Source organism: Emys orbicularis, chromosome 2 (assembly GCF_028017835.1).
Source record: "Emys orbicularis isolate rEmyOrb1 chromosome 2, rEmyOrb1.hap1, whole genome shotgun sequence".
In the NCBI taxonomy this organism is placed as follows: Eukaryota; Metazoa; Chordata; order Testudines; family Emydidae; genus Emys; species Emys orbicularis.
Window position 1 is genome coordinate 207,384,797 of NC_088684.1, and position 19,614 is coordinate 207,404,410.

The 19,614-nt window shown below is 40.9% G+C and overlaps 1 protein-coding gene across 1 annotated transcript in view; it reads left to right on the forward strand.

Moving 5' to 3' along the window:
* PDE1C (phosphodiesterase 1C) overlaps positions 1 to 19,614 on the forward strand; it is a 441,585-nt gene that overhangs the window by 51,759 nt on the left and 370,212 nt on the right. Inside the window, exons 2-3 of the mRNA XM_065398465.1 lie at positions 1,526 to 1,576; positions 12,384 to 12,555. Coding sequence (XP_065254537.1) covers positions 1,526 to 1,576; positions 12,384 to 12,555 — 223 coding nt within the window. The remainder of the gene's footprint in view (positions 1 to 1,525; positions 1,577 to 12,383; positions 12,556 to 19,614) is intronic.

The following is a 19,614-nucleotide window of genomic DNA, read 5'->3' on the forward strand; positions in this document are numbered from 1 at the left end:
TTAAACAATTTTAAACAAACAGTTTAATATTGTACACAGCAATGAATGATTGTAAAGCGTGGTTGAGGTGGTGGAGTAAGAGGGTGGAATATTTCCCAGGGAACGCCTTGCTGCTAAATGATGAACTAGGTTTTGGCTGAGCCCTCAAGGGTTAATACGCTGTTGTTAATGTAGCCTCACACTCTACAAGGCAGCATGGACTGAGGCAGGAGGGAGGAAACCCAATAGATGCAGGGCAGTAGCTGCAACACTTCCCTGCAAAAACTGAACATGATGATGAACCCACGCTATCCAGCTGGCACACACCACTCCCTCCTCCTGACAGCACATGCACGGCTGCACAGGTGCTGACTTTCCTTAATAAAATAAACCCCAAACCATTTCAAACCCTCTGGAGAGAGAAATCCCTTCTCAGTTACAAAGGCTTTATTTGCATAAAGTTTCTAATGACACAAACCTTCTAGTTCTTCAGTTCTCCAGAGTGTCTTTCAGGAACAAATATGGGAAACAAGACTGGAATTTCCACTGTGAAAAACAAGTGAGGGGAAAACATCTCTGAGAATTTCATACACTGTAAAACACACAAAAAAGGACAGAACTCCTCTCCACTCCCTATTTCCCATCCCTTTCCATTTTTCAAATGCAATCCTAAACAAATCTGAGATCGTTTCTACACACCTCTCTCTTGGGCTGCTCTCATGGATGCTCTTAAGGAGGAATAATTGATAGCCTTGCAGCAAAGTTCTCATTAGAAATGCAGCATCAAGTTCCCTTGTGCTCATCATCTTGCTTTTATACATGTTCCTTTACTGAGAGAGATTGAAAATCAAATGGAAGGGATTATACAGTATAATTCTTAATAATAGCACCATCTGCTGGCTAATTTGAGAATTACAGTTGCCCATAGACTCCATTGTAATCTTTCTGAGCATTTAGATAACAAGTGCTACCCCAGTTTTGATAAATGTAAAAAGACTTGAGAATAAGAGGGGAAACCTGAAATGAAACTGGATATTTTTTTTAAAAAAGATTTTGTTTCAACATACTGTGTTGTCTTCATGGAAATTTATGAAACCATTTTCTTGTCACAATTAGTTTTTCTTGCATTTGATGCTATAAGGGAAAGATTGTTCTCACTGGTATTTCCAGTCCAACTTGGAAGCAGCATGGACCAGATATCCTCACAAAAGGACACCCTTCCTTGCCTACTATCCTCACTTCTGCACTCTCTGGAGGTGGGGTCTGATCTCCCCACTGGGAGCGGTCATGCAGGGGAAGAACAGCTCCAGTCCCTCCCTATCCTGGCCTGGATAAGCAGCTAGGAGCCCCCAGCTGAGGCGCTCTCAGCAGCATGGGGAGATTGGATTTCATGGGGAAGGGCTTATTTCACGGTCCGTGACACATTTTTCATGGTCGTGAAATTGGTAGGGCCCTAGTTATAGGTTTTACATGTGGGTATTGTCTAATATTAATGAAAATACCAGTATGACACACACATTTTAATATAATATTTTTCTCTTTTCAGTTGCAAATGAGACAGGCAACAAAAATGCTCGACCGCTTTCACGATTTGCTCGTAAGTAACCAATTTTTAACTCATTTACTTCTACACCTACTGTGTTGCATAGAAATGTATCTCTAGTAAATCTCATTAACTCCTGGCACCCCAGCTTACGTTACAATATAGAGTTCTGGAGCCTTAAAATTCCTCCTGATCTTGCAGGAAATGTCTGTTACAAGAACGCAATGATATTGAATGGAATTCCTTCTTCAGAGCAGGGAGAATTTTAAAGCTCTAGACTACCTTCCTGTTTCAAATTGCTCTTTTGTTATAACAACACAGATGTTCAATAATTGCCTGATCCAAAGTCCACTGAAGTCAATGGAAAGACTCCTTTTGGCTTCAACAGACTTTGGATCAGGCCCTAAAATAGTATTGCAAGGATGCTTTTTAACCAAATCAGTAAATCTTTCAGCACCTCTTGCTATATATACACTTTGTATAGTTTACAGTTTGTGATACTAGAGGGAGTATAAATTAAGCAAAAGAGAACTTGAGTCAGATATGAATCCTAAACAGGGGCATCTATTAGCTGGGAAATAACTTCCTTGGGCTACTAGAAGTCTATTCACATGGGTCTGACACTGACAGACAGACAACCTGTGTATGATCCATAACAATTTAACAAGAGGCACTGAAATGTAACACTGCTCTACAGCCAAAATGCTTCTGAAATAAATGTAGTCAAACTTTACTAATTCTGGGTCACTGAGAACGAAAATGATGCTTAAAATTGTTGATTGGCTCTAGTTTTCAAGATATGCTATTGGGTCAGTATATACGACCCTTGACTTGGGAGTGGTGGAGAATAAGTGAGTTGTAAAGGGAAGGGATCTCAATTTAAACCAGAAATGACTAAAATACATCTTTGACTGGATCTATGAATAAATGTATGACTGGGTTTGGACAGTACTTGCTTTTTAGGCAAAACAATGAATGATGCAATCTGAAGCTGGTATTGCATCATACATGATATGAATTGCATCATGTTATTCCTAGAAGTCATGGATGATACAATCCTAACGAAGCTTACATCACTCTGCTGAACAAATTGCCCTATATCAGCTCTAGAAATCATACAGTGTCGTGCTCTCTTATTTGTCAGTGTTTGATTTTGCAAAGGGACACATTTCTGTTTAGCCAAAGTGAGCAGAGATGCCTCGTACTTGTGTGAACAGTGCAGAGAACTTCTGCTATGTTTGTGGTGACGTGACTTTTGCATCACAAAAGCGCAGTATAACCACTATGGTTAAGAAAGCCTATCACCTTTATTTTGGCTGCAAAATTGGAGATCAGGACAAGAGATGGGCCCCACACATATGCTGCAACACTTGTGCAACAAATCTTCGCCAGTGGTTGAACAGGAAAAGGAAATCTATGCCTTTTGCAGTGCCAATGATTTGGAGAGAGCCAACAGATCATACCAGCAATTGTTACTTCTGCATGGTGCCTCCAGTTGGGAAAGGTGTGTCAAAGAAGAAAAAGTGGACTGCGCATTATCCAAACATTCCATCAGCTATAAGCCCAGCACCCTATGGGAAGGACTGCCGGTTCCTGATGCACCAGAATCATTCTCACTTGAGTCAGACGAGGAAGAGGAAGAGGATGAAACTTCTGGGTCCTGAACCATCAATGTCACAGGACCCACATTTTCTCCCATCCTCCTCCTCTGAACCACACCTCATAACACAAGGTGAACTGAATGACCTTGTCAGGGATTTGGAACTACCCAAGAGTAAGGCAGAGCTGTTGGGCTCCAGACTACAGCAGTGGAATCTCCTGGCAGGTGATGTTAGGGTTTCCATGTTCCGTGACCGTCAAAAGGATCTTGTCCCATTCTTCTTCATGGAAGGTGATCTTGTAGCCTGCAACAACATCGATGGTGTGATGGCAGCCCACAACATTGTTCACGATCCAGATGAGTGGAGACTGTTCATTGATTCATCGAAGACGAGTCTTAAAGCTGTTTTACTGCATAATGGCAATGTTTTGCCATCAATTCCAGTTGGTCATGCAGTCCATATGAAGGAAACCTATGACAACATGAAACAACTTTTGAGGTGCATAAACTATGACCAACATCCGTGGCAGCTTTGTGGCGATTTGAAGGTTGTTGCTCTCTTGCTTGGTCTGCAGACTGGATACACAAAGTACTGCTGTTTTCTCTGCGAATGGGATAGTCGTGCAAGAGATTCCCACTACATCAAGAAAGATTGGCTACTCCGACAGTCATTGGAGCCTGGGAGGAAAAGTGTTCAGCATCCATCACTTGTTGAATCAAGGAAGATTTTGTTACCACCCTTACACATCAAGCTGGGTCTGATGAAGAACTTTGTCAAGGCCATTGACAAAACACAAGCAGCTTTCAAGTACCTCCGTGGAAAATTTCCAAGGTTAAGTGAAGCTAAGATAAAGGAAGGTGTCTTTGTTGGTCCTCAGATTCGTGAACTTCTTCGAGATGATGCATTTGACCATGCACTGCGTGGCAAGGAAAAGACGGCATGGAAAGCCTTCCAGTTAGTGGCAATAAATTTTCTCGGAAACAACAAGGCAGACAACTACAGGTTGTTGGTGGAAAACCTCCTCAAGGCATACAAAAGCCTTGGTTGCAACATGTCACTAAAGATACATTTTTTGCACTCTCATCTAGATTTTTTTCCACCGAACTGCGGAGCAGTGAGCGACGAGCACGGCGAGCGATTTCACCAGGACATTGCAACAATGGAGAAACGCTATCAGGGCAAATGGAGCCCATCAATGCTTGCAGACTATTGCTGGACAGTGACAAGAGATGCTCCATTTAATGAATACAAGAGACAAGCCAAGAAGCGCCGAGTAGACACTGAATAGGACTAAACTATGTACAGAATAGTTTTTTGCCTTTTGTTTCATAATACATTTTATTTATATAACCCTTTTGCTGATTTTTAAGTGTTACATAAACAGGACAGGTGAAATATTATCATGTAAAGCAACCATAAACACATGAAAAGACCTAGGTTTACAATTGATGATTAAAACTCTACTATCTACACAATATACATAGACATAAAATGTAAAAACTTAAATATCTTAGAAACAGTAACCAATCAGTTGTTTTAATTGTCATATTTGAATTCAGCACATCAAAATACATAATAAATAGCACATTTTATCTCTGAAGCAGACGACTTCTCAAAAATTGTAGACCAGTGTAATCAAGACAACCTACTTGTATGTGAACTTCAAAGAGATCTATTAGACCAGCAATCATTAACCCATTTATTTGTAGGTTTATTTATAAATCAAGGGTAGAAGCTAAGTGTATTTGTCTGTGTTTACCTATATATTGTTAGGAGTTTAACCATGTAACTAGATTAGCTTGTAGATGCTAATTCCTTTTCATGTCTTAATTGCCTTATTATTCATGAGGCTAGTTCAGTTAACCTTAAGATCAAAGATGTAAGATCCTGTAGGAAACTAATAATATTATCTGCATTGTCTTCAGCTTGAATTTCTATGCTATAATAAAGTACTATAATTGCCTTATGTGAATGAATGCACTAGTTTACCTGTGTATGCATAGGAAATAGAAGATTAGCTTCAAAGCAATGGTCCATGGATCATTGTCCGTTCTTCCTCTGGGGAAGGTCCTGCTGTGACAAGAGCCTTGTCAGGTTGCTAGAGGGCTATAAAGGAAAGCCCCGCCTGATCCTGCCATCTCAGGTCTGCTTAAACTTTAACAGGGAAGGTCTAAGGCAGGGGTTCTCAAACTGGGGCCTGGGACCCCTCAGGGGGTCGTGAGGTTATTACATGGGGGGTCGAGAGTTGTCAGCCTCTACCCCAAACCCTGCTTTGCCCCCAGCATTTATAATGGTGTTAAATATATAAAAAAGTGTTTTTAATTTATAAGGGGGGGGGTCGCACTCAGAGGCTTGCTATGTGAAAGGGGTCACCAGTACAAAAGTTTGAGAGCCACTGGTCTAAGGCATAAGACTGGGGTTTCTAGGTTTACTCTGGATCACCCTGGAATTCTCATGGAAGAATTTGAACAGACTATGTATACACCTGGACTGCCTATTGGACTATAACCTTTTAAATTGATTCCAGAAAAAGTCTTACAAATCAGCAGCCTCACCATCTGTACTATGAAACTGACCTAAGGACTTTACACATATTTGTGTGTATATTGATCTTTTAACCAATTGCAACTTTCTTCTTTTTCCTTTTTATTATTAAACCTTTAGTTCTAGTTACTAAAACATTGGCATCAGCATGATTATTGGGTAAGGTCTGATACTCCTATTGATCTGGGGATAAGTGTCCAGTCCTTTGGGACTGGTGAACCTCCCATATGGTGAATCAGGTTTTCAGTAATCTCTCACTATATTAGATTTGGCTGTCTAGATGGGAGACAAGGGCTGGAATGCTTAAGGGAGACAGTATTTGACATTTTTGTTAACCAGTGTGGTATTACAGAAGCTGTTTTGTTACTGGCTAGATGAATCTATAGAATAAATCACCAGTTTTGGGGATAGTCTGCCCTATCCCTTGCAGTCTGCCCTGCGTATGGCATTCTCAATGCGGTCCATCCAGGCACCCAGTCATAATGGGCCATTTAAAACTTGATGGGACAAAGCGCTAGAAAGTAGTATGGAGATGATTAGATCGCCTAATGGGAATTTTCCATCTCCACTACGTATAATTTTATGATGCTGTGTGATTACTTGGCAGAAGAAAGACTGTGGTCATTATTAAGAAGGTTCATTATTTGCCAATATTCAACACAGTGTGGCAGGTACAATACTTAGCATGGGTAACACCTTCAGAAAACTGGTGTCTCACTGTAGGCAAAAAAAAAAAATTATTTTCAAAGTTTGGCTATCCTAATATACAGTACACACAGTGATTGTGTCAAACCTGCCTTTGTACCTGCAAATAGGCACCTAAGAACACAATGCTTAAGTGCCCATTAAAAAAATAAATGCACCTGACTTTTAAGGTCCTTTACATGTATGTTGGTTGAAAATTGATTTCCTCTCATTGAGCGCATCAGAAGAAAATACATCTGGAGTGCAGTATTCCCACACAGTCACATGATGGCACTCTAAGCATATTGTACACTGTATAGATGAAACGTGTGACTAAATCATATCAGATATAATGATTCAGAGAGACTGACTGCTACATATGCAGAAAAGCGAACAGGCTAAACTGAAGTAAGAAAATAATAAATTGTACTGGCATGTCAGTTTGATTTCAGATTTATTTTCCCCAAATTTGTAAACAACAGAGCCTTAAGTTAGGGGACTCCATCAATTAATTATTGTTAGTCCATTCCTAAAATAGCAAATGGTGATGAAATTACAAAGGAAAGCAGATGAAAAACGTGAAAGTTTCTTGAACTTTTTTTCTCAAACTTCTTTTTAGTTCATTATAGTTGGTAACAAGCGTGCTCTGGGATTGTAGGTTACTATTCAAATATCACCGGAGGCTGAGTTTTTGGGTTAAGGGGATATCGTTTACTTATGCTGCAATATTCTGTCATTAGTGGGGCCAGCATAAGTCATGACATGGGGGCTAAGCTGGCATTTCAGTACAAAACTAGACATTAATAATAACATGATTTATGAAGGCAAGGATGGTTGTGTATAAAGCATAGGCCTAAACCTCAGGACATCTGGGTTCTGTTCCTGGTTCTCCCATAGTTTTGGATCCATCAGGCCACATTTTTAGAGATGGTGCCAACTGAATTCAATACTGTTAGCCGACTCATGGCCTTCAGGTAAGTGCCATGCATAGGAGCCCCTGCTGCAATCAATGCTTTCCTGACCCTGAGAAGTGAGTTTCTTAGTTCCCAAGGCCACTTGCTGGCTTGTGGAGAGTAATATTAATAAAACAAAGACAGTAACTCAATTTAGTCCTTTTGTATGATAGTCACGGTGACACGAGATGGGCTTCAAGTAGGTTAATTAAAGGGATAAAAAAGACCTTTTTTGGTAAGAGTTTGACCTTGTAACTTGGTAGCCAGGCTGGAGATATAATGACTCAATCAGTTTGGTGATGATTACCCCTCATTAGGAGTGATATAAGGCAGTAACTCCTATAAGGATGTGAAGAAAACCTAGAGTTAGAACTGTGTTGGCAAAAATAGAGAGATCCATCAGGCAGTAATTGTCAGTGTCTGCTGCAGCAACAGGTGACTCCAAGTGATATAGGGAGGTAGCAATAACACAATAATTTACTCCACATTTCCTGAGTGGTGCCATATTTTAAGTGAACACACACAGCAGTACAATACAAAAACAAATCTTAGCTGAATGGTATAAAAAGCAAAGTGTTCAAGGACTGGTAATTGAGGAACACCTGAAATAGTGTGGGATTGTTACAGATGGGCTCAAAGCAACAACTTTAGTTATGTCTGGATTCAGGTTTTTATAGAGCTAGAGACCAGCTCTGAAGTGTGGACCTGTATCTGAAATTCCTAATATATTTGGGGGATCTAGCCTTTGAATTCAGGACTGTTGCTATGCATAATGGAGGAAAAACAAATAGGGCCACTGGCCACCTGCATCTGGCCAGAAAATTGTTCCCCATCCTGTTTAGACACAGGACCTGGTACTGATGATCTACCTATTCATGGCCTTCAGAGCTGATTAGTTTGAAATAAAAGAGGAGTTAAGTTGTATTTGTTCTAAAGGCTCATGTTAGCCAATTTTATGTATTTTTAAATGCCAGGTTTCATTGTATAAAGGGATATTTGGCGATCAGCTACTTTTGTGAAAGTTGCTACTACTCTTATCGCTGCAATAGTTGGTATCATAGCATGCCATCTTTATTATGAAGTTGTGGTGCACCATCAGGCTTTGAACAGTTGTGCTTGTGGCTATAGGGAGTTAAATCCATAAGGCTTACCGTTCAGCGTTTCAGACAGCTGAAAGATTCTGACAGATGTCTGCCCACGAAGAGCCATAGGGGAAAACAATCCTTTGCTGTCTACAGTTCACCTAAGCCTAATTGTTTATGTATAATGAATAGCCTGAACAGTCAATTAAGATGGGTGGACATGGCATTTCATCACTCTAGTGAAGTGAATTAGATTTGGCTTAATGGTTGGCTTACTCCAATATGTAGATCTTGATAGAAATTCATCAGACTATAGAGTTTCTGATAAACAGCAAGAGAGAGACTCCTACCATTGGGGGACAGATTTGGAAACAATGTACAAAATGCAGTAAATAATTTTAGCACCTTTTTCTTTCTCCTGCTGTTTAAATGTTTCTGGTTTTAATAAGTTTTCTCCCTCATAATTCAGCTTTTCCTTCTTTTTGGAGCCATTGGTTAAGCTGTTATTTTCCATGTTCTACCAGATTACTATAATAGTGATTTGTGATGTCATAAATCCAACACTGAAGTTTCTGCAGGCTGAGGTAGGAGAGAAGGGACTGCAGGCCAAATAATAATATGATCCAAACTTTGTTCATGCAAACAGATGGATTTTGAGACCTGCGAAACCCAGTACTAGAGAGAGGTGATTTAGGGAGAGCACATAGTAGGCTAGGCAGGTTTGAGGGGCAGTGTGATCTAGTGGATAGAGCACTGGACTGGGATTCAGGACACCTGGGTTTTATTCCAGGCTCTGCATCTGCCTTGAGGTGACTTTAGGCACAGATGGCAATTAGACACTTAATACCCATTGAAAATCGAGGTAGTTAGGTGCCTAACCACCCAGGAACTCATTGTGCTATGCGTTGTACAGGCACAGAACAAAAAGGCAGTCTCTGTCCCAAAGAGCTTATAATAGACGTAATCCTTTTTCCTCTTGAGAGGATAGCATGGGATGGTCAGAAGCTGAGACTTGGATGAGGAAGAATTTTCAGAGAGGAGAGGTCCAAACTTATTTTCTCAGCGGGTGCCTGACACACATCCCTGATTCTGGCTCCCCCTTCTCTTTCTCCCCCACCCCCGCCCCAAGCAACCATGATCGCAAAGGATATTGCTCCAGCCTTAACTAGATTATATCCTAGGAAGCTGTATGGGCTGGTGACTGAGAAACATGTGGGTCAGGGAGATCTGGGTAAACTGACAAATCTGAGCCAAAGACTGAAGGGAGAGGGAGGAGGGAGGGTTGTTCTTCCTGTCCCGCTCATATTTTCTGAATTAGTTGGCCACAGACCAAGCCTGTATATCACTTTTCTGGGGTGAAAACAGCATACATCTTTGATAAGACAAATAATGACAAAGCATAACTGTCATCCTCTGTATACAGGAGCAGATGCCATTAATATTAATGCTATATTTCCCTGTGACATTCTCTCAGGAGGTAGGGTGGCAAGAGTGCTTTATTCAATTGTTTACTGCCTACTTTATGTATTATAGTGACAGATAGTCAGGACTAATTAAGAACTGTTAGTTCTGTCATGTGCTTTTTAGTCAGTGCTACTGGACAATTTGCTTCTGAATGGCAGAGGAATGCTTGGAAACTTACAAAAGCAGTGCTGTATAAAAGTGAGTCACTAACTTTAGTATGAACCCCATTTCTCCTAATTGAATTTTGCATGTAGTTACAAGCCTCTGGAGCAAGACCAGAAGCAGGTTTGTTATTCTGAAGAGGGGGTTATCTTTTTATGCTAGTAGGGCTAATGCTACATCATTATAGTGTGATGCCTGTTGGCACTACTATAGCTAATTTCAGTTATAAACCACTCTTCTTGGGTCTGCTAATTAAACCATAAGCATTCTATGCTGTCTGAAACTTGGCATGTAGCAGGCTTTCGGCATGGTAGTAGAGATCAGATTTTCAAAAGTGCTGAAGTGAGTTAGAAGCACAAGTCATGTGGGCATTTTTGAAGATCTCACCCATAGTTTTGTCCATGTTTTTTTTTTATTTTACTGTAATTTTTTTTTTTTTTAAGTTGCAAGACCTGATGTAGGGAAATACTGTCCCTTGAAGTCTTTTTTTTCCTTTCCTTTTCTTTTTTTAAAAAAATGTCTTCATGTGACTTTCATGTTGGTGAAAGACTGGCAAATCCTGGAGATGGAAGAGATGATCAAATTATATTGTTTTAAAAAGCAGATGCTATGTTTAACTAATAGTGCTCCCGGAAATTTTTCATATAGAAGTTTTTGTTGTTGAAAAATGGCCTTTTTAAAAATAACTAAACTTTTTGCAAAACACTGTTGCCATTACAGATTTTATTTATTTATTGTTGAGAGGTGGTGGAATTTCACAATATTTTCACTTTAAAATTTTTTTTTACTAAAAGGCCTAATTGTAGCAAGTCAGGGATCTGAATTTAGGTGCTTCGTTCCCTGATTTGGCATTCTGTGCACTGTGGAGAGGGTGTAGGAATGTTGCCATTGGCCATATGTCAGCATAGGAGCTGAATGTAAAATTTTCATCAAAAAGGAATTTTGACAAAAACGTTTCATGAAACTTTTGTGAAAAAATATTTTCTGTCCAGCTCTAATCAAAATGCATTTAAGTGAGAACATTCCTCTAAACATCTAGGTTAGCTGCTTCAGTGTATGCCACATTTTTCTCTTGACATCTGGGGATTTTCACATGTACTTTGGTATTGATAAGAACTGTAAGGGTGAGAGAAAAGTCACATAACCCCTTAAGCCAAGCATATGGCTTTTTAGGGTTTTAGATGGCAGTGAAGTAGGTGTATAGTTTACAAATGTGTGTTGAGAATCTTGGGTGATGCCTGTGTTCTCAACTCTGAGATATTCTGGTCACACAAAGATTGATTAGTGATAGATCTAGTAATAACCCTTTTCTTTTTTCCTGAAGATAAACATACATATTAAAAATGCCCCTCAAAGGGCCGGTCAGAATGCTTTTTGACAGAAAATAGGGTTTTCAACTAAACACATTTTTCACAAAAAGTGTCTTTTTCTCTGTGGGCAATTTCTGTTTTTATTGAAAAAACTGAACTCTTGGAAACCAAAATATTTTGGTTGAAAACTGCAAAATATTTTGATTTGGAAATACTGCTGCAATGCCTCATAGGAGTTGAAGTTTGGTAGCTACATATCTCCATTCTCCTCTGTGGAATGGACTCTCAGGTCAGATGGCAACTTCCATGATTCATCATGGTGAGGGACTGCCACAATTCATTACCTTCCCTCTCCAAGGTGTGTGTGTGTGTGTGGGGGGGGGGGTGGGAGACCACGATGCATCATGTGAGATGTAGTCAAACCACAGATCCTTGCCTATAGAGAAGGATGGGATCATGAGGAACCAGACCTACAACTCCCATGAGGCATCACAGCAGCCTTTCCAAATTGAATATTTTGATTTTTCACACACACGTTGGTATTTGAATTGCCATTGAAAAAAATCAAAATTTTCCATGAAAAGAAATCCATTTTTCAACCAGCTCTAGTCCCTCAGACAGACACATTTTTGGTCTATAATCTAATCTTAATAAATTAGAAACACGATAACTAATTGTAGTGAAGAAATAATTAGAAGCCAATATCTTGTGTTGAGCTGACACTTAACTTGGTTGTTAGCTGTCTGGCTTAAACACAATCATGTTCCCATTACATGATCAGTTGTAGCTTGAGTGTGAAGAATAATGGAAGAATACTTTCTACTGACAATTATTTTTGTTTTGTAAATAAATCTTTAATCAAAGAGGACAAGGTAGGTTAGGATTTGAAAATGATATCCTGAATGTTAGTGTTTATTTCCACTTTGGACTTAAGTCTGCAGGTACAGCTCCAAATTCTAGACACCCAATGGTAAAGACATAATTTGCTATGTTTCTTTCTCCAGAGTGCTGAGAAAACAGGTTAGCACTCTGATGAATTCATTTTCTCTCTCTCTCTCTAGGGTCAAAGTCACAAAACTGCGTATGGAACACCATTATTGGTGGGCTTACCGATAATCTCAAAGAAAGGCAGAAGCCAACCATCATTCATGATCCTAGGACTCCAGAGGAAATCTTAGCAGATGAGCTACCGCCAGTGGACAGTCCAGAAGCATTAGTGAAAACATCTTTCAGGTTTGATGGACATGAACACATTTTGCTTTTCCTTAATTAGGTTTCTTTTAAGTTAGGCAACTGTACTGTGGATTTGATTAAATAAGTCAATATAGTGGTGCCTTCTGCTGTGTGGCGTGTCTTTGTACTGAACAGGATTGAAGAAAGAGGGTCATAAGTAATGCTGTTTGGATTGCTGACTTTCATTTCTCAGACCTCATTACAAGATTATAGGCTAGACAGATATAATGCAGTAGGGAGTCAACATTCTGTTGAGAGAGTTTGTTACATGAAATCATCTTTGAAGGTTGGTATTGTTTCATGTGAATCTATTGTACTGATGAAGCCCTGCACTTTACAGGCAGATAATATCCTGTACTGATATAGGGGCAAACTGAGTCTTTTGTCTGTTGATCTGAAGTTTTGAGAACTATATGGCATTAATGTATTTTTGTCAAGGAGGATGATTCCTGGAAAGGGGATTGTGTGAAGGTGACTTATGCTGTCATAAATGTGAGATACTTACATTATTTTACTTCCTTCCAACTTGCTTATTCATGTGAGTGTTCATTTGGCAAGCGTTTCTTTGAAGCACCTTTTGTTGACTATAGTTTCCCCAAACAAATGAATTAAAATAGAAAAGCTGTACCTGTGAGGTAGATATTTGATAGAAGTTTCAAAATCTGAGTGCCAAATGCACAGCAATACCTAGCAGTGTTTATTTTTCTTCTGGAGGCTTTATTTTTAAACTATTCTCTCTTTTATATATTACATATTGCTCCACACCAAAAGCATTTCCTGTTTGTACAGATGTCTCTGTGGCAAACTCTGTGGTTTTAATTATACTCTAGGGTATAAACTGATATCAGTCTTGGTATAGTGACACTATTTTTAGCGAGCCTGTTAAAGCCCTTTGCCCAGGTACTGATCTCAGACACCTTGTGAGCATTGCCTGGTATATCAAAAAATCCCTTGCTGTGCATTCACGTCAGGTTTTCCGTGCTTGAATTTTGTAGTGAGGCAGTGAGCAGTGCTGCATGTTTCAGAATCTGGAGCTGCTTTTTATGATGAAGTTGTGATTTTTTTTTTAAATTAAAAAAAGTTTAGCCTAATTTTGTTTTTCTCTGATATTTAGAAATCAATTGTCAAATCAAGACCCCCAAATATAAATCTCTCTCTGTCTCACTCAAAATCTTTCATTAAGAAATCATGGTCAAGAGCAACCTTTACACTTCTGTAATCCATATTATTCCAACTATTATTTTTTTTTTAAAGTGTTACTGCTTCTCAAATGGTGCAATCTGATTATATGAGTGGGGTGGTTCTTAGTGTATGTATGATCCCAGATAGAATAATAGGAGGAACTGATGAATTGGAGAATGCAATTCAGTTACACAGCTCTCCTAATGTTGTGTAAATGGTTTTACAAATGTCAGAACCCTGGTATTTCATTTGTATCTGTAGGTAGTTACTTTACCATGTGGTGTGCTGTTTAGACTATCATAAAATTAAATCCAAACAAATTGTTAGTATGAAGCACAATGTATCTATCTGTTTAGTTATACCAAGAGAGTGCAAATGCAATCCATGACACTGAAAATAATGTGGTCCATTGCACTTCCTATGTTAAAGAAGACAGAAAATAAAGAAAATTAAAATATATTAAAAGTAAAATATAATTTTTGAATTCTGTTTAAGATCTCAGGTGAAAATATTCCATGAAATGGTAACGGCAATGCAATCTTTCCAGGATCATTTGATATATTCACACGTGCTTTCAGTTAAGCAGAAGTGAAGGTTTGGTGCTAAATATACCTGTGAGTGACTACAGTGTTGAAAACATAAAGATAGTGGATAAAATCCTAGTCCTATTGAAGTCAGTGACAAAACTCCTATTGACTTCAATGCACCCAGGATTTCATCTATTAAATTTATTGGATGGACAGGAAATTTTGATTATTACCAAGCTGCACTTAGAGTGATGGCATGGGGCAGGTAGGTAATAATTATATATTTTATTTATTTTCCATTGAGTTGTTTCAAAGGTGTAGTGAAGATAGAGATACAATGAGAACAATAAAAAGCAACAGAGTCTCCTGTGGCACCTTTAAGACTAACAGATGTATTGGAGCATAAGCTTTCGTGGGTGAATGCCCACTTCGTCGGATGCATGTAATGGAAATTTCCAGGGGCAGGTATAAATATGCTGCCAAGAATCAGTCTGGAGATAATGAGGTTAGTTCAATCAGGGAGGGTGAGGTCCTCTGCTAGCAGTTGAAGTGTGAACACCAAGGGAGGAGAAACTGCTTCTGTAGTTGGCTAGCCATTCACAGTCTTTGTTTAATCCTGATCTGATGGTGTCAAATTTGCAAATGAACTGAAGCTCAGCAGTTTCTCTTTGGAGTCTGGTCCTGAAGTTTTTTTGTTGTAAGATGGCTATCTTTACATCTGCTATTGTGTGGACAGGGAGGTTGAAGTGTTCTCCTTCACAATGTGATGACGAGATATATGCCAAATCTACTATGAAAATATCATGGTCATGACACAAAGTGGAAGTAACGGAAGCCTAATAAGAATTAATATGTATTTCTGATATTTTATATTTATTGGTGTGTTGTAGCATATGCAGCATTTTTTACCGCAGTGTATAGCTTTCACAAATTACTGTGCCATATTATATGTTCAGTAAAAATTTTGCTGAATTAATTTTGTGGGTTAAAACCAATCCTTCAAGGGGCTCAACACCTGTCAATAGGCATCAGCACCTTGTAGCGTCCGCTCTTGTTTTTGATTCATCAGGTTTCTCTTTATGGAGGGAGCTCTTATGATGTTACTGAGTGGGTCCAGTGTGTCTGGTGGCTGATGGGTACCTGGCAAATATGAAACTCTCTTTTCCTCTTGTCTTGTTGCCCACAACACACCAAGTGGTGACCCCTAGGGGAGAGAAGGCTTCATCCCACCTCTCTTGCCATCTAGGGGAGTAAATGTGCTACAACAGTTGTTCAGTCTAGCTGCCCTTGACTAGAACATTGGTGGCTTTAACACAGGTATTTATGGAAGAGAATGTCAGGTTGTTATTAACATTCCAACTCCCATTGGAGTCAAAGGCAAGATTCCCATTTACTTTGATGGGAGCAGGAGCTGGCCTTTTATTATAAGGTCACTATTATAAACAATAAAATACATGAATTCTCTCACTATTTTTGACTCACCAATGTCAGCGAACCGAGAGCAATATATGGTCATACCATCCCTTTCTAGTGTAGTTAAAAGAAAGCGTCTCTCCTGTGTCAGACGAGTCACATTTCCTTATGATTGCTGCTATCTTTCATGTAATTATATACATACAGCAGCATAAAATTCCAACTACACTTCTGACACTTGATCCTGTGTTGTCTCATGTGCAGTGCTCATTGTTATGTAGCATGGAAAATTAGCAAGCTTGATTTTGCTTCACAACTGGCTATGAACATGAAAATACATGGCTATTTTGGATCTTAATTTTTATATAGTTTTATACTGTTTGGGTCCAATGATCACCTTCTCCTTGAATGTATGTGTGTATAACAGTGTATGAAATATATTGGACAGTGCTTGCAGCTTGATGCACAGGAACATTGGACAATGCTTATAAGGCTTTTTTCAGTGGCATAACAAGACCTCAGACGGCCCTGGTAGGTTAGGGGTCCTTCCCCCAGGTCTGGAGACCTGCTCCCCATCCCTCCCCGCAACCCTTCCCCTGGAGTTGCTCAGTTCAACCACAAAGGGACCTGGGTCCTCCACACCTCCTCCCATCCCAGCCTGTACTTTCTGGAGGAGCTCCTCACTGTTGAAGTACAGCTGCAGTGAGAGTCCAGGGTCGTGGCAGCTGGGGCAGGGCCCTTAGGAGCTTCAGCCCCAACAGCTTTGGCAGTGCCACTAAGAGCTGTCCCAAACAGCTCAGTGCCTGAGCTTTGTGGCTGCACTTGTACCCATGCCAGGGACAGGGAGTGGCTGGGGATGAGGTGGGAGCACTTTTCACTCTTCAAAGCCCCTGGAGAGGGGCACAAGCACTTCCCCTGCAGCCTGGCCAGCTAGGGGCTGCTTCCTGCTCCTCAGGTCCCTGGGGAAGGGACAGGAGCACTTTGCTGGTAGCCTGGCTAGGGGCAATAGTCTTCTATTGCCCACAGCAGAGGGGGTAGCCTCTGCTGGGCCCATAATATTGTGAGTCCTGGCACACCTGTATCACTTGCACCATAGTAGCTTTTTTCCAGTGCTGCTGAGATCTTCCTCACTCGAGTACTCGTTGTCTTTATCTGTCACTTTGGTATCTCTAGAAACAGTCATTCCTGGGAGTGACTTGTGAAGCAGTTTTGGGCTGGTGGGAATTCAAGGTCTCACATTCACATCTGCGAATTATCTGCTGTTTCCATTATGAGCAACCCAACAGTGAAAGAGTTAATTATGTTAATGGTAATCATTGGCCATTTGCAATTCTTACTACTACTTCAAGTGCAGCAGGTAGTAACTTGTGATTCACAACATAGTTTAGCATACTGTTGCAGGCATAGCTTCATTAAGGGATTAGCAAAGTGGTCATTTTAGTGACGCAAGACAGGAACTCCACTAGAGAGTGCAAAGAAACAATAGATAACAGCTCTGAATTTTCTTATGCAATATTGCATACAAGTTGGGGAAGTATTTTATGTACAAAGAATTTGTTGCCTGAGTTTCCAAAGTACAGTCTGCAGTGAACTAAGTCACCAAATTGCATTACTGCTTCATAGTGTCACATAAGAAAACTTGGAATGCCAAGCCAACCACTTAAGGATTTTTCTTAAATTAATTTGTTTTTGATGTACTGTAGGGGATTGCCACCTGGATGAGTAGTATTTTAAATTAGCTTAGTGATTGGTGTTTAAAACATGAAAGCCAAGCATTTTCTCTTAATGTTTTTATATCCCTTTAAAGGATACCCAGGTCTCACTAAATGTTCATTGAACTAAAATATCCTTAAAAATCATCATGATTGGCATCTCTCTCAACTCTGGCTCATTATCAGGTGTATTATTTGCACTGCACCTACATTTATCTCTGTTTTACACAAACCTGCTGTTTATTCCTGTTAATTATTGATGTTCATTATGATGAACCAAGAAGGAAAATTTTGTATTCCTGGAGGAAAGGCTCCCAAATCGTTCCGGCTTCCTTACCTCCTATTTTAATTCTCTTCTGGATGTGTGTGACACATTTTAAAAACTATGCACTTGCTCCATGGTAAATTGAAGTTTGATGATTCAGAGTGGGAGTGATGAGAGGAGAGGATTTTACAGCAATTACTGTTCAAAGGTTGCATCCTAGTTCTTAGCACATGCCCCGAAGTCCATGAGGTGGGGTTTTTTTTCCCTTGTTGAAAAAGTGGCCTTCTCTTCTTTGATGTCATTACACTTGTTTTTATATGGTAGATGAATTATTGATAAGGAAAGCCCAGTGTTATTGTCACTATATCGTACACCTCAAAAGACCTGTGTTTGATGATAAATTCAGATGGAGTGGGGGTATCTCAGACCAAGCTCTCCCTCCCTAGTGTATTGAGTAAGCCCACTTCCAAAACAGAAACAAGAATTCTATTGCTTCCTCCTCCTTGTGGGAGATAAGCAAGGTCCAAACCTTAAAAAACAAAAACCCCAAAAACCCTTCCTGCTTCAGGGGCCAGCCAAAGCCTTTCTCCTAGACTTTCTTCTCTACCCTATTGCTGAGCCTCTTCCTCCCTATAACCACAGTCAGCTAGCACCTGGAGCAGGGGTGGGCAAACTGATTGGCCCGAGGGCCACATCAGGGAATAGAAAATATATGGTGGGCCATGAATGCTCACTAAATTGGTTTTAGGGTGCGGGAGGGGGTGCGGACTCTGGAGTGGGGCTGGGGATGAGGAGTTTGGGGTGTAGGAGGGTGCTCTGGGCTGGGACGGAGGGGTTCGGAGGGTGGGAGGGGGATCAGGACTGGAGCAGGGGTGCGGGAAGGGGAGGAGGTTCCGGCTGGGGGTGTGGGCAGGGGATAAGAGGTTTGGGGTGCAGGAGGGTGCTCCAGGCTGGGATCAAGGGTTTTGGAGAGCAGGAGGGGGATCAGGACTGGGGCAGGGGGTTGGGGCGCGGGGAGAGGCTCCGAGTGGCACTTACCTCAAGCAGCTCCCAGAAGCAGTGGCACGCTCCTTCTCTGGCTCCTACGAGGAGGCGCGGCCAGGTGGCTCTGCACGCTGCCCCATCTGCAGGCACCGCCCCTGCAGCTCCCATTGGAGTGCATAGGAGCTGGAGTGGGGCCATGCCGCAGCTTCCGGGAGCTGCGTGGTGCGGCCCCCGACCCTGCGCCCAGGCCGGAGCGGGGCCAAGTTGCCTTGTGCGGCTCGCGGGCTGGATCCGGCCCATGGGCTGTAGTTTGCCCACCTCTGACCTGGAGGGTAACAAGTCTCAGGCACATTTGTTCCTCAGCCAATTAAACCCTCCTGTTGTGGTTTCATATCTCTGCAGACCTGACACTCAAAAAGGGATTTGTGGAACTTAGTCCTACCTGCTTGACTCCAGCCAGGCTGCCTGGATGGGTAGGATATCCTGTCACAGGAAGAAAATTTACCGATGTATCTGGTGGTCAACTGGCAAATGTTAGTTTTGCCCAGTGCTAATTTGTAATGAAGGAGGTTCCGGGTCTCAAACAATTGTTTACTTTCATAACTGATGTGGGAAGCCCAGAGGTGCCGAGACTTGGCCCTGGCAAGCCCCAGTGCAAATTAAGCACTGGTATAGGCACACCAAACAGCAGGAGGGCTACTATACCATTATACTTTTAAGTCTAGGCATGGGGTCTTGTACAGTTATACAACAGCTTTGATCCACCAATCCTGCACATCACTCAGCTGTTATGCTCTGGCATGGGGGCTGGGAGAACTATGTATGGACGCAAACTAGATAAATACCTAGGTACCTCCCCTGAACTCAGTAGTATTTCTTAAGACCCTGCATACCCATTCCCTTACTTGCATATGTAGAGTAAACAAGTGTGTGTGTGAGATAGAGATGAGATTAAGTGTGATCCTTCTCCTTAAGT